At 40.0% G+C, this 14,262-nt stretch overlaps 1 protein-coding gene across 8 annotated transcripts in view; it reads left to right on the top strand.

Annotated features, from left to right (window-relative positions):
* Nucleotides 1–14,262, top strand: part of RAPGEF6 (Rap guanine nucleotide exchange factor 6) — a 232,809-nt gene that overhangs the window by 34,206 nt on the left and 184,341 nt on the right. For all 8 annotated transcript variants that reach the window (XM_025196070.1, XM_025196069.1, XM_025196068.1 and 5 more), the window contains exons 2-4: nucleotides 11,879–11,949; nucleotides 12,382–12,438; nucleotides 13,466–13,549. In XM_025196070.1, the coding sequence (XP_025051855.1) occupies nucleotides 11,879–11,949; nucleotides 12,382–12,438; nucleotides 13,466–13,549 (212 nt within the window). The remainder of the gene's footprint in view (nucleotides 1–11,878; nucleotides 11,950–12,381; nucleotides 12,439–13,465; nucleotides 13,550–14,262) is intronic.

Below are 14,262 nucleotides of genomic sequence, written 5' to 3'. Positions count from 1 at the left end.
TAAAAGTGTTTGAGGTGGAATCTAGAGACAGGTTTCGCATAGTTTTCTGGGACAGGTTTGCAGCCTGCCTGGAGCTTGCAGACACGGCTGTTTCTTCTTGGTCCTTTAAGTGAAATTTCTGTTGTACACGTTTTTAGTGTTTTCTCTGTCCTTTTTGGAGCATTATTGATAGCTGGAACTCCATATTTTTCCACACACCTTGTTTTTTGGAAAGCAGACTGTAGGAAAAAAAGATCTTTCCAGTTATGATGGACTGCATGAGACGGAGTAAGTCCTCTTGGAAGTGTAGGTTGCGCAGGAAGTGGGGCATCCCAGGAGACAGTCTGGGTGAGGCAGCAAGAACTTCCTTTATGGCAAGACGGCAACAAGACTAGGTCTCAAACCCTTGTGATGGCAGTTGCAAGATTGTTACTTCTTTACTGTAAATAATTCTTTATATAAAGTCCTGTAAGCAATAAACTGTTGTTTCCATGCCCCAGGGCTCATCAAGGTACTCCAGACCGTATGCAGCAGCTCACTTGCCCCCAGCCAGTTTAATTTCTGCTTCAGACCCAAGCCACAGTACTTAGTCGGCAATTACTACAAGTTCCTTTGCATCTGCAAGACAGGTAGCACTCTGACAGCCACAGAGAAGTGGCAGCGATTAGAGCACATGCTTCTGTTCCAGCAAGAAAAATTAGGCTTTCCTGCATACGACACCCCGTCACCCCCAATTCTAGAGGGCTGGTTTTGGGGGAAAAGCTGTATGTGGTATGCAAGTAAATATAATATTTAGTAGTAGCACAATTGTTTCTTGTTTATTTCTGAGCCCACTCATTTATCTCCCGGTGAAGGTACAATCAGTTTATGAAGCCTAAACCCATAGGTGTGCGAGACTGAACATAATCTCCCAGGTCATAGAGTCCAGTCTTTGCTAATTCAGGCAGCCTTGTCATATATTTAATCCTTTATAACCCTTTCTGATTGTTCAGAGGCACAGTTTAGGATAGCTTGATCTTCAGAATAGCAAGAAAGCAAGCAGAAGTCTCACCTCTCTGGGATTTGTGTAACGTGGTCTGGTTTTGTTGTTTAATACAGTTGAAAAACTCTGTACCTCATTAGGGAAACAGTTTAGAATACTCCTTCTGCTTTGTACTTATAGTTTGAAACTTTAGTAATAGCTTTACATCTTGGTAACTGCATTTTTATTTTGACATTTCACACCCTTTGGCCCCAGTCCCATCTACACAATCTGTCAATTTGTTTTAGAAGCTTTCTGATGAACTGTTGGGTAGGAGTTGTAATTGTATTTAGAATCTACCATTATCACATCATCATTTTTTCAACAAGATCCGACTGCCAACTTTAGAAAGTTTATTTACTGGAATAAGAGATCAAGTGATGGGTGGGAACAGTTAAATAACAAAAAACTCTTGAATGTTGAATGGAATGATCTGCCCAAGCGATGCATGGGTAGGGAGGAACGTTTTCCTTCTTGAGTCTCACTGAGAACCTCACAGATGAGGGAATAAATCGAACTTATTAAAATATAGCTCCTTTAAACTTCAAAGAAGGCTGCATAAATCAGGTTAGCCCTTGGGCAGTACTGTATTGTTTCAATTAAATTGACCTTTCCCTTGTCGTCCCACCCCCCCCCCCCCTCCGCTCCCCTCCCCTCCCCCCCCCCCCCCCCCCCCCCGAAGAACCATAAAAATTGCACTTTACTTGTATGCAGTTGACCTGTACTTAGGTCTCTGACCGTCATGACTTCTTTTTTTTAACCGCAGTGTTTTTGTGCATTCAGTAAAAACACCAAATATAGATTTTTTTTCAATATAGTTTCCATTTTAGTATTTTTTACCACATTTAATTTGGATCTTTGCCTTCACTACTTTAGTCTCCTGTCATATTCTAAGGCTAGTAGTGGTTCAAGGCATTTTTGGGAAGTTGAAATGCAAAATCATAGAAAATTGGGGTCGAAAGGGATGTCAGGCAGTCATCTAGCCCTGCGTTTCTCAACTCATGGGTCATGACCCAAAAGTGGGTGGCAAGAATATATGAAAGGGTCACGAGCAAACTTTGAAAATGGATTCTCCATTAAAGGAAAAAACATGGGAAACAGCAGCTTTTCCCTTGCAGGCTGGCAGAGTTCCAGCCTGCGAGGGGCTGCTTGGAGCCCCCTGTGATCCACACCCCCACCTTCCCCATTCCACACACTAGGAGTCTGGGGGCAGGGGCACCAGGTCGGGAGTGAGGGGCACTCGGTTGGGACTGGCCATCCATGTTTACAGACGGGTCTTGGTACAAAAATGTTGAGAACCACTGATCTTGTCCAACCCCCTGCTCAAAACAGGATTGTCCCCAAATATATCGTCCCAGCCAAAGCTTCGTCTAGCCGGGTCTTAAACTCCAAGAATGGAGATTCTGCCACCTCTCTAGTTACCTGTTCCAGTGCTCTTTACCCTCCTAGTGAGAGTTTTTCCTAATATCTAACCTATGCTTTGCTGCAACTTGAGACCATTGCTCCTTATTCTGTCATCTGCCACCACTGGGAACAGTCCAGCTCCATCTTCCTTTGAACCCCCCTTCAGGTAGTTGCAGGATAAAATCCCCTCTCAAATCTTCTCTTCTCCAGACTAAATAAAATCCCCTCTCAATCTTCTCTTCTCCAGACTAAATAAAACCAGTTCTCTCAGCCTCTCTTCACAAGTCATATCCCCCAACCCCCACACCATTTTTGTTGCCCTCTGGACTCTCTCCAATTTCTCTATATCCTTTCTGCAGTGGGGCCCCCAAAACTGGACACAGTACTCCAGATGTGGCCTCACCAGTGCCAAGTGGAGGGGAATAATCACTTCCCTTGATCTACTGGCAATACTCCTATGAATGCAGCCCACTATGCCGTTAGCCTTCTTTGCAGCAAGGATGTGCTGCTGGCTCTTACCTAGCTTATTGTCACTGTAACCCTCAGGTCCTTTTCTGCAGAGCTGCTGCCCAGCCAGTCAGCCCCCAGCCTGTAGCAGTACATGGGATTCTTCCATCCTGTGTGCAAGACTTTGCACTTGTCTTTGTTGAACTTCACGGGATTTGTGTCGGTCCAGTCTTCCAAAATCATTTGGTTTTCTTTTCAGAGTTTGTATCAGTAGGAAGTTGAACCTTTTTGAGTAGTTATCCAGCATGCTTTTGTGTTCAACCAAATCTTTGTTGAACACAATGTGAACTTTGCATTCACATTAGTGGTATTCTTTTATTACTCATTTTACTTTATTATTTTCACTTGGAGCATCACTAATGGTTTGGTGAAAATGAATCTTCCTAAAGGAGTAGATCCAGGGTAAAGTGGTTCCATTACTTGAATTGCCTACTGTGCTGAAGGGAGGACATGAATATAAAAGAAGGCTGAATGTTTTTAATTGTTAGTTTTTGTTCTCCATATTTTTATGCTGTAATAACTGACTGATCTCTGCCACATTTTGGTGCCAGAGATATCCCCTGATGTCCTGCTTTTCCACTTTGATACTCAGGATGTTATTCAGTTGCACATCTGATGCAAAGAATATGACAAAATGGATGTTCTGCATTTTGCAGGGCAGCTTCTGTGCTGTAAATGTCACAAGACATGTTTACGCTCCTTAGCTCATTCAGTTGCTTATTTCATGCCACTTCCTTCACTTGAGCCATAATGAGTCAGAAAGTTTTATATGCTACTGTTTTTAAATTATATTGTAGATCAGCAGCTTCTCAGTTCTGGCAGTTAGAATGAGAAAATCCCAACAAATGAATCCAGCAGTGTGAGAGGTGAAGATTAACGAAAATACAGTGGGGCTAAACAAAAATACGTGGCCTGCTTACCTCTAGAGGCTTGTCCAGCAAACTTGCTCTTTGGCCACATTCAGATGAGCATGGACATTTGGTTCCCTGAGGACAAGTAGCAGTGGCACACCTTGTGCCTCTACTGCTTGTCCCTGGGGAACGCCCATGCCACACAGGCTTTGGTGTGTGGCAGGTTACCCAGAGGGCAGTAGGGGAGGCTGGGGCCAGTGCTGTGCTGCCCCCAGCAGCCTTACCTGTGGTTCTGGGGGCCTCCTGGGGCCGCAGCAGTGGGGATCTGGCTGGCAGCTGCAGCGTGGCTCTGGGAAGCCTGGCTCCATTTTTCAGTGGCGTGTGCTACTGGTGCATGTGCTGTTCTGTTTTATTCCCCCCCGCAGGTTTTTTTGACATGCGGATATCCAGGGATCAAAAAACACCTGTGGGGGAAAAAAAAAATGGAGCAGTGCACGCACGGGTAGTGCACCCTTGCAGTGCAGATAACACATGACTGGTATGTGGCGCTGCAGACGTATTATGGTGCCACATACTGCATGACTGTGCTCGCCTGGACGTGCCTTTTTGTAGCTGATGTTACCTTATTATAGGTTCCACCTTACCTTTTATAGCTGATGCACAATTCGCACACATCCGCATTTCCCTCTCAGATTCCCTTTTTATTTCATCCACACAATAGATCTGTAACTTTCAATTTATGAGGAGCCTGATGGGCTTAGTAAGAATGTTGATCTAAAACTCATTAACTACATAATGATGTAGAGTAAATAGTTTTCATTCAGTGATTGAGGCATGCAGATGAACATCTGAAATTAGGTAATAGGAACCTTAGGCTTTAAATCTAGAGGGATGAAAGTTCAGTAAATAAAGATTTAAAAAAATCTGAACTGCCCTATGCGTTTGCCCTAGAATAGGGTTGACAACCTATAGCCCACGGGTTGGGTTTGGTCTGCAGAACCTTTTGATCCAGTCTGTGGATGTGGGGCTTTGGTGGCATTTTTCTGTTGGCTTTTGCAGGTGCTTTCCCTGTGCCACTGCAGGGATAAATGCTGATAACAGGCGCTTTCCACGTGCTGCTGTACTTGTGAATGCTGGAGGTAGTAGGGTCCTAGCACTTCCTTACCCACCTACCTCCAACCCAGGGTAGGTCATTCCAGCCTGCAGGTGCAAAAGGTTGCCTAAAATCCCTTGGAAGGATTTTAAGTGTTTAGCAGTGGAGGAGTATTCGGAGATGGGGGAAAGCAGTGCAGCAAAGATGGGAGGATAGTTTAAGAGGGTAGGGTTGCAAGATAGCTTTACTTAATTTTGTTGTGTCTAGAGTAGTGAAATCATTGTTGCACTTTGATATTCTTTTTTATACTGCTTGTTCTTAACTTTCTTATTATGACAGTTTTCTCCATTAAATTATCTTGTTATTCTTTATACCAAGTCTGGTTTGTATCGTTAACCCCTTTTTGGAAGTTGAGTTGTATATCTTTAAACAACCCCTAATTTTGTTTTCAGTTTTTTTGAAAGCAGCGAGCGAAATGGATGTCCATTAATATAAAGATTTTTGTGTTGGACTAGAACGTTAAGAAATTGCATTGAGCAGCCAAAATCACTACTTATTTCCACTAGGTGGCCACATAACCTGTGATTAATCTATAGTTCAAGCAATTGAATAGAAATGTAATTTAAGCTATATTCTTTTTTTTTATCAACATCTAGTCCCATTTTGTGTACAGCATCTAAGGGTGGAAATTTCCCAAATAAAAAGAAATGTAAATTTTTCGAGAGAGAGAATGATATGTAAGCCTCACTGTCAAGGTCTTGGTGGATTTAGCAGTGAATGTGCGTGTGTTTGCTTCAGCTTCAGCTATTTTTAAAAATCTGTTCTGTAGTAAGGGGAAAATTTGCATGGTGTATCCATAGAGTCGGTATATTATAGCAGCAGCAGATCAAGGCATGCAAGTTCAAGGAGGACACGTTCTGTAGGATAATCTTCCCACTCTGTAGTATGCTCACAAAACATGCAAATTATTCATTAAAGAATGTAAAGATTAAAGAAATAGGCCATTCTTTGAAAAAGAAACATTCCTGAAGAAAGAAAAGCAACTGAACTCAAAATACTACAAACTTCTATTGGCCAGTGAATACGTAGATCATAAACACAGCTCACTAAAAGTGCAGTGCATAACATTGACATTTTCAGTTCATAATCATTTAACTAGTTGTACTGGCCAGTGTAAGTCAGACCCATTTTCCCATAGTGATACCAGAGTGACCTGAGGTTTCTTTTTTCCTTCTGCTTTTGTCTAGTGCAGCTCTTTTCATCTCTCAAGACTCATTTCTCTCAACAGCCCAAAGCTGATGTGTTAAATACTTTTGAAATGGGGAATATTTTCCCAGAATTGAACCTTCCTGAAACCAAATTTTTGCTCCATTCTTCCACTAGCCTCTTATTTATGAGTACTTTAAAATAAGAAAGGTAGTATGATTTAGGCAGCTCCAATGATCCTGTTTCTCAGGTTCCAGTAATTTCTGAGCTGGTTGTGGGATGTGTGATCAGCAGTATATTGAATTTGGCCTCAGTGGTCAGAGAAGCAGAACCCAAGGTTCACAGTTATGAGCTGTGGGAGGCAAGTAAGTGCAGCAGTAAGAGGGGGAAGTAGGTAGTGGGAACCCCTCTGCACCCCCAAAGCAGGATGGGGATATGCTAATATATTCTTGAAGATGATTTCTTTTTCTAGATGTACAAACATGTACCCCAAACTCTTCAGCTGTTGGCTTACTTAGAGGCAATAGGAGAAAAAATGAATGAGACTTGTTTTCAAATCTATTGAATCTTTTTGTGTGTGGATATACTGGTAAAAAGGTATAGGCTGAATGTGGTAGTGTGTTTTGTCATCCACATCCCACGTTGCTACTTGGTACTAGGCATCTAGTGCAGGAAGATTGGGGGAACAGGTAGTAAGTTACTTGCCCTATAAACAGGGACTTTTCCTGGCCTTTAGCAAGAATCTAAGTCTTTGGCATGAGCTCTGTTTTGTCCTCCCAGATTCCTGTTATGTGAACTGTTTGTTTTGTGAATGGAAATAATTAAGCAATAGGGTCTGGTTAATAAGCCCATCTGCAGGAGAGCCCTTGGGCAAGGACTTGTTAATTCCTAAAGTATACAGGTTAAAAACCTTTTTATAACAAACCCTCATTTTTACATATAAGCTTTGTCAGGTTATAGTTTTCCAGAACCTGTGCCAGTTTGGCTGTTTAATGTTAAACATTTTTGCAGATATTTCTTTATAATGTGATCATAAAGAGAACTATTTAGAAAACTTTTCAAACATATGGAAACACTTTGTTACCTGTATGTGTGTCTCATAAAGAGTAGAAATCTCATTTTAAACTTCTTAAGAGAATTCCTTGTATTTTGCCACCTAAAAGTTTTACTGAGAGGTGGAGAAAGGAGCTTACAGGTTAGCTGAAATATACATTAGAAAAAGGGTGTGTTACAACTGGATGCAGATCTAGCATTATTTTAGTCTTGATTTGTCTACTTAAGGAACTTTTGAAAAGATTGAAATGTATAGGACTATTTTATGTGTTTAGCTCTATGTGGAAAACTTCACAATGTACTCAATGAAGATACAAGATATAGAGGTGAAGTACTAGAAAAAAACCCAACCAATACAACAAAAAACACCCCCCCCACAAAACCCTATGTCCTCGGGCTAGTTGATTGTACTGCATTGTTGCTGGATGATGAAACGATGCTTTAAATAAATATCCTGCATACTTACCTAAAGTCCTGATAAATATCCTTATGAAGCATGCCGATTAGTCATTCAGAGAAAAATATATTTTGAAGTAGAGGATAGTGATCTTGTTCCACTGTTTCACTAGATAAAGTGCACCAATGTGTCATTTCTGAGACCTTTGTTTTGGTTTCAAAACTTACTTTGATAAAGCATTTGAATTATCCTTGTTTGATGGGTGCTATTATCTTGCGTTAAATTGGTTGGGGCAGCATCATATGAACATTGGCTGGGAAGGGTCCTACGGTTCTCTGTAATTGCAGGTAGACACATCCTGTAATTCCTTTCTTATCTGCTGACAAATTGCTAAAAAGCCTGTGGATTTGGCAGTTTGTTTCTCCTGCTTGAGAGTACAGTTCTCCTAAGCCAGGGTAAAGGCCCAAGCAAGTCTATTTGGAAGTAAACACAATATTATTTTTTGGTATTGGAGTCGCAGACCAGGACTCCACTGTTCTAACCACAGCACAAACAGACCAGAAAGGCTGCATCTGCTGGAAAAACTTAGGCTTTAAGAATAGAACAAGGAACAATGGATACGGGCAGACAGACCACAGAGGACAATGAGATAATTACTGATGGTCTCGACACACCAGCAATCACTGTTAGCAGTTGGGATTTATACAAGTTAGAATTAGGAGGTGAATGCTTTGCAGGCAGTCCTCGGACTTACGCCACAATTGGTTCCTGAAAACTGTCTTAGTTCAAAACGTTGTAACTCAGAACCAATTTTCCCATAGGAAACAATGTTAGAAATGGGGGACTGGTTGCTGAACCAAGGCCCAATACCCTGTTTACACCAAAAATAACAGAATTTTGTACTTAATCAATTATAGTTGAGTAATATATCTACATGAACGTGTTTATTTTGTAATTAGCAATCATTGATTTGGATGGACTTCTTTGAGGTAACTTCTCTGGACTTTCTGAAGGGCTCTTGGTTGGACTTTGTGAAGGGTTCTTGGCTGGAGTCTTCTCAGGAGTCTTGGCTGAGCTTTGTCTGCTTTCTTAAAGAAAATGTCCAAGGAAGTTTGGGCAGACGTTCTCCAGGGAGATGGGTAACGCAGCGAACTTGTTCGCTGACGTGGTGTCACGTCGGATCAAGCGTTGTAAAGTTGAAACTGACGTCAAAGTTGAAACGGTGTCAGTGTATAAACGTTGTAAGTGCAAAATGTTGTAACTCGAAAGGTTGTAAGTTGAGGACTGCCTGTACATCAAAATATTGTCAAATAACATGTTTAACATATTTAGAATTCTTTTCCTTGTTCCCTTTTCTGTCGGTAGACTCGATGCTTTACTTTTTATGACTCTTGAATGAAGGCCTAGGCTGGGTGGGGAGGGATTGCAGGTGAAAATCGTTGTAAATAATGGCTTGTGCACGTGGCCCATGGAAGGACTCTGTTGTCCTATATGAACAAGCTGTGGGAGTCAGGGCTTTCCTGTTTGAACACGCTGTGGAAGGGTGAGTTTTTCAGGCTTGTAGGATGGCTCAATGTCATACCTAAGCAGCCGAATATTTTCAGGGGAAAATTGTCTGAAATGGAGGAGTGGGTCTGGAAAAAATGTGGGAGATTTGTTACTGTGTTTGGGTGTGTCTAGGAACATAATTTTGAAACAAATAGTGTATGTATAGTAACATAGTATGCAACAGTACCGTGTCTTGTGACTTGTGTAGCATCACAGAGGAAGTCTTGGGCCGAGGCACAGAGACAGTTCAATTCTCCAGCAGTGTCAGCTGCCTTAACCATGAGAGAGGCCTTTTGTGGAAATTCCTCGCTTCGTTTGCTGTGCAACTTCCAGCTTCTTCCGCAATTTGGACAAAATTCTGCTGACAGCAGTCTCCTTGCTACCCAAACCGGATCCAACCCTTGCCCAGGTTCATCAGTGCGAAGCAGTAGTCCTGCAGGAAGAGATAGCGGATGGTTGTGTAATTAAGCACTATTATAAGTGTGTGTATATGTGGGGGAGGGGAAGAGTTGAATTAGGACCACTTGGGGAATATGCCAGTAATTCTGCTAACGTTTGAGTTACTGACTTCACAGTCTTTGACTATAATTATAATTTACCAAATAAAATAATGGATGCATTTCTCCCTTAAAAGTGGTTAAGCAAATTAACCTCATGTAAATGCTACTGCCTCAAGTTACTTTGAAATAAATAGAAGATGAGTGTGTTTTTACAAAATGTCCCAAAGTTGTGTAGGTTGTAGTTTTGAAGAGCATCGTGCTTTACACTTTTCTGTTTTCAGAGTAAGTAGTAATTAATATATAAAAACACTCTTAAATAGTGCAACATTTTATTTGAAGATTTAGTCTAAGATAATGTTTGGTATAACCCATTCTTTGACAGAAAATGATAGCCACCGCGTTTTAAATAAATTGTGAATAATGAAGCTTTGATTTTGGTAGAAGCTATGTTTCTTGAGTGGTTTCATTGTGTTTACCTTAAAGCTTATTTTCTGGATGTAGTATATGGAGATAATATTTAAGTAAAAAAATGAAATGAAATTGAAAAGCATTGCAGTCTGACTGTGTACATAATATTTCTTTGTGGGAAGAATATATTGACAATGAAACCTATAATGTTTAAGATGTGTTTGTACGGCACCTAGCACAATGAGCTTGTGATCCACTAGGGTTTTTAGGCTTTCCAATAGTACAAATACTAAAGTAGTTAGGAAGGAAGAAGCTCTGAAACCTTAAATCAAGATTGGGCTCATGAGCCCTGTTATAACCAGATGCTTTGTCTTTAAATAAATAAATAGTATATTGAGCAGTCTTCTGCTCAACTTTCACAGGTTTTGTTTATGGCGTTAGAAATCTGAGATCTTTATTGCAATAATTTTATTCAGCCTCTAGCTATTTCTGGACTTTCATTTCTGTATGACAGAATCCATATCCATTATGTTCCAAAAAGTTTCTTAGCTCAATATGTAACTCTTTAATAAAACTACTGTAAATTCCAAAGCCTACCCTCGCAGTCTTTTATCGTTTGCAAACATTGTATAAAGTGTCCCCAGTGCCTTAAAAGTTCAGAGCACAAATGTTCGAGCTGCAAAGACATTGACGTATATGTGGCTATTGTACAGTGCATGGTCTTAATGTTAACAGCCCACCTGTTCTAGACAGTAAAATAAATGCTGAATAGGTCCAGTGTGTTTTCCATTAGCATGTGGTCTACTCTATCAGCACAAATATTTTTGTGACTAAAGGGGGTTCAGTGTAGTGAGAGATCTAAGCAGCTGTATCTTCTCATTTAAAGATCAGAATCTGTGTGTTTAAAAAGTAAATGAGTTGACACTTTCTTTTAGGAAGCATTATCCTCTTAAAGATGCATTTTAGCTGCTGCAGTCAGGTAGCCCATCATTATAGTCCTTCTAGGCTCACAGATGCATCCATTTGTATGTTTAATGTACAAAGTTGGGGAAAAGGCTTGCTGAATACTTCTTTCAAGTTATGACTAGGAGAAAACTAATCAAATTAAAAAGTCTTTAATAAAAATTACTCATGATGCTAACATAGTGATGCTGGTAATATTCTGCCTGATATGCCTTAGATCCAGGACTTGGTCCTTTTGAGCAGTTCTCTTGTTTCCAGTGCTGGCAAAGAGTAGGGCTGCTGTGATACTAGTCTATGAAGTTTTGGAAGTGGAAGGTGAAGGAAGTACCTTAACATGGGAAGAGGAGGGGTTTTCTATGTGGGTATCAGCAAGGTGTCGGATGTGGACCTGGGATATCTTTTCCTTCCCAGACATTCAGTCTTGGGTTAGGATAGAAGTGTTTTCTATTGGTCAGAATAAATAGGAGGGTTTATGTATTTCTGTGCTCTTTACTAGCATAAAGTGCAGTTTTGAGAAACTCCTCAATTTTCTGGTGTCACCTCAGTAGATAAGATATAATACCCTGGTTTAAGGAGGTACTGCAAGGTGTATAATGTGTTTTAATCATTGTGGGATGCAAGGCATTGATATATGGTGCGTTATAGTTCTTGGACAATGATCTATGTATTTATAAAACTCTGTAAATAATGTAGACACAAGTTATTAGTAACGACTGCTTCAGGGTCTTGGCTACTTTAATGCTTACATGTTGGAAAACAAACTTGTTTTGTTGACAGCTAACTTACGGCGGGTTAATCTTTTTGTCCTGAGCTGTTTCCTAATCCATTGCTTTGTTTTCAGGTGCGTTTCCCGTGTTGCAAAATAATTCTGTAAGATGATTAGATGCTAAACTTGAATACTTCATAGATGACATGTTTCTTTATTTTTTTTTGTTTTTCTGTTTTCAGGACTTAAATATTATCTATACTTATCTTCATGGAATGGACATATTGTCACATCTCAGGGAACATCAGCTAAGGTAAGGGTTGTGTGGGATAATTGGCATTGTCCAATACAAATGATATCTAAATACATTGTATGTTGCAAACACTCTAACTTGTGCATTCGAATGATTTTTGGCTTATGTTAAATGGAAGGCAAACGAGACAAAGCACAAAAAAAATTGTTGGAAGTACTTCAGTTCTTACAATTCTGTTGCTAGGAGTAATTTCAGTGTGTGTAGGAGTGCTTCAGAAACACTTGAAGAATGTGTTGTGCAGTATCTACTTGGATAATAAAAATGGCAATTAGGTTTGAGCTTTATAGTTAAGGAAACCCATTTTTTTTAACAGGCAAAGTCCAACTTCAAGTGTTGACTATCAGGGAAGTTCCATGAAAGGGATGATATTACTAAAATTATTATTTCTTTTTAGAGTTTAAAATTGCAACTACATTTTTTTTTCTTTCTCAGAATAATGTCTTCAAGTGCCCGCTATGAAAGATACAAGGGAAACCAAGTTCTCTTTTGGTATGTAGCTTTAAGGTGTTAATTTTTACACTCGGGGGGAGAAATATAAGACTGGTTTGCTTGTTAGAACATATCTGTACCCTTAGTTTTGGGGTAAGTGAAAAATAGAAAACTGAGCAACATTTAAAATTGATAGCATTTGATTATATAGCCATATGCCATTTAGACAATGAGATGGTTATACAGATAAAATAGGGTGCCACTTCCAGAAATGCCCATGGAAGATAGCCACACAACTTTTGTTGAAGGAGTATATGTACATATGTGTATTTTAAATGTGTTTTTAAAAAATGTGCAGGTTGTAGCATGTAGAAAACCTAACATGGTTTTTGGGATGGGTATTGATGATTCAGTAGATGGCACTCTTCCCTTGAAGTTGGTACTTGAACTTGTCAGGGAGTACTGGTCCCTTTGGAGGAGCCAGCCCTCTGTCCGAATAGACTCAAACCATGGGCTCTGATTGCTTTTGGAATTTTTAAAAATCCCTTATGGCATCTTACCCAAGACTAGAGATACTAATTCTGACTTCCTTTTTAAATTCCGTTTTTTGATAACTATTTTACTTAATTTCTTTCCACAATTTGTTGTTGGATATTGTGTTTTTTTTCCTCACAATCTATGCTAAACTTCTGTAATGCTGTGCACTAATTGATGCTAAAGAATTTGATGTTGAGTTAAATGATTCCTGCATGTAAAGATTGTAATTTGCTTTGGGATGGAAGTGAGTTTACTTTAAATACAGATAAACATAATTTTTACTTTTAAAAGTTTGTTTTTCTACCAGCTCCAAATACGATTCTGCAAGTGGTAAATTTTAGCCTAAATTTTCTGCAGATCTTTCCTCTGTGATATAAGTAGTAACTTTGCGGCTGTGCTCTAATAGTAGTCGTAGTAATGCTAGAGTGCTGCTAGTATTTTTAGACATCCTAAATCTTCAGTGCAGTTAAATATAGATACATTGGTCTTACCTGAGGCACTGTATGTCTTTTTGTATTGCTATCAGTGATTTTGGTTTTCTTTATCACAGCTCAGAAACAATCGCCAGATGTTGGTACATTCTTCTTTCCGGATCTGTGCTTATGAAGGACTCCATGTTTTTACCACCATGCAGGTATGTGCAAGTTGATTTTTTAAAAAGACAGTAGTATTTTAACATAAACACTTCCTCGTGTTTGGTAATACTCTTCTAATTATTGAATAAGTCTAGAATTCACATCACTACTCATTTTGTTTATATTAGGTAATGAAAGTCAGTTGAGTTGCTTTGTTTTTGTTCTCGCAGGTCTCCCTATCATGCTTCTTGCATTGAAGAGTTCATGTAGTACTATCTAAGAGGCCTTTTGGTTTAAAAATCCCCCATGTTGACTGTTTTCATGGAAAGGTTTCCATGCATCTTGGCTTTATAACAGCTTATTTTCACAAAATCAATTTTTGGGTGCTACTACAAAGAGAATGTGAATTTATGTTTTAGTAGGGTATATTTGCACTTTTATAGACTAACCAAATTAGATGGATTTATCTAGCACAAGCTTTTGTGAGCTGAAGCTCGCTTCATCTGTTGCTGTGAAAGGACATGCCCAAAGCAGTGTATAAGAAGATAGAAATTTTGAATACAAAAGGCAGAAGGGGGAAGGAAAGGGGGGTCAGTGCTGGGAGAAGCGAGCAAGCAAGCAATAAGAAAACCTATAGGTGTGCGGGCCGGGAGCGACCCGAGCCCTTTTCGCGCTGCACGCGGGCTGTGGCCAGCAGCCCGGGCACGCCGGGGCGGAGAGGGAAGGCCTTCGAGCTGGAATTAGGCACGGACGCGTAGCGGTAGTTTAAAAG

This window comes from Alligator sinensis, unplaced genomic scaffold (genome assembly GCF_000455745.1).
Source record: "Alligator sinensis unplaced genomic scaffold, ASM45574v1 scaffold111_1, whole genome shotgun sequence".
NCBI classification, from domain to species: domain Eukaryota; kingdom Metazoa; phylum Chordata; order Crocodylia; family Alligatoridae; genus Alligator; species Alligator sinensis.
This window is presented reverse-complemented; position numbering and strand designations above follow the sequence as displayed.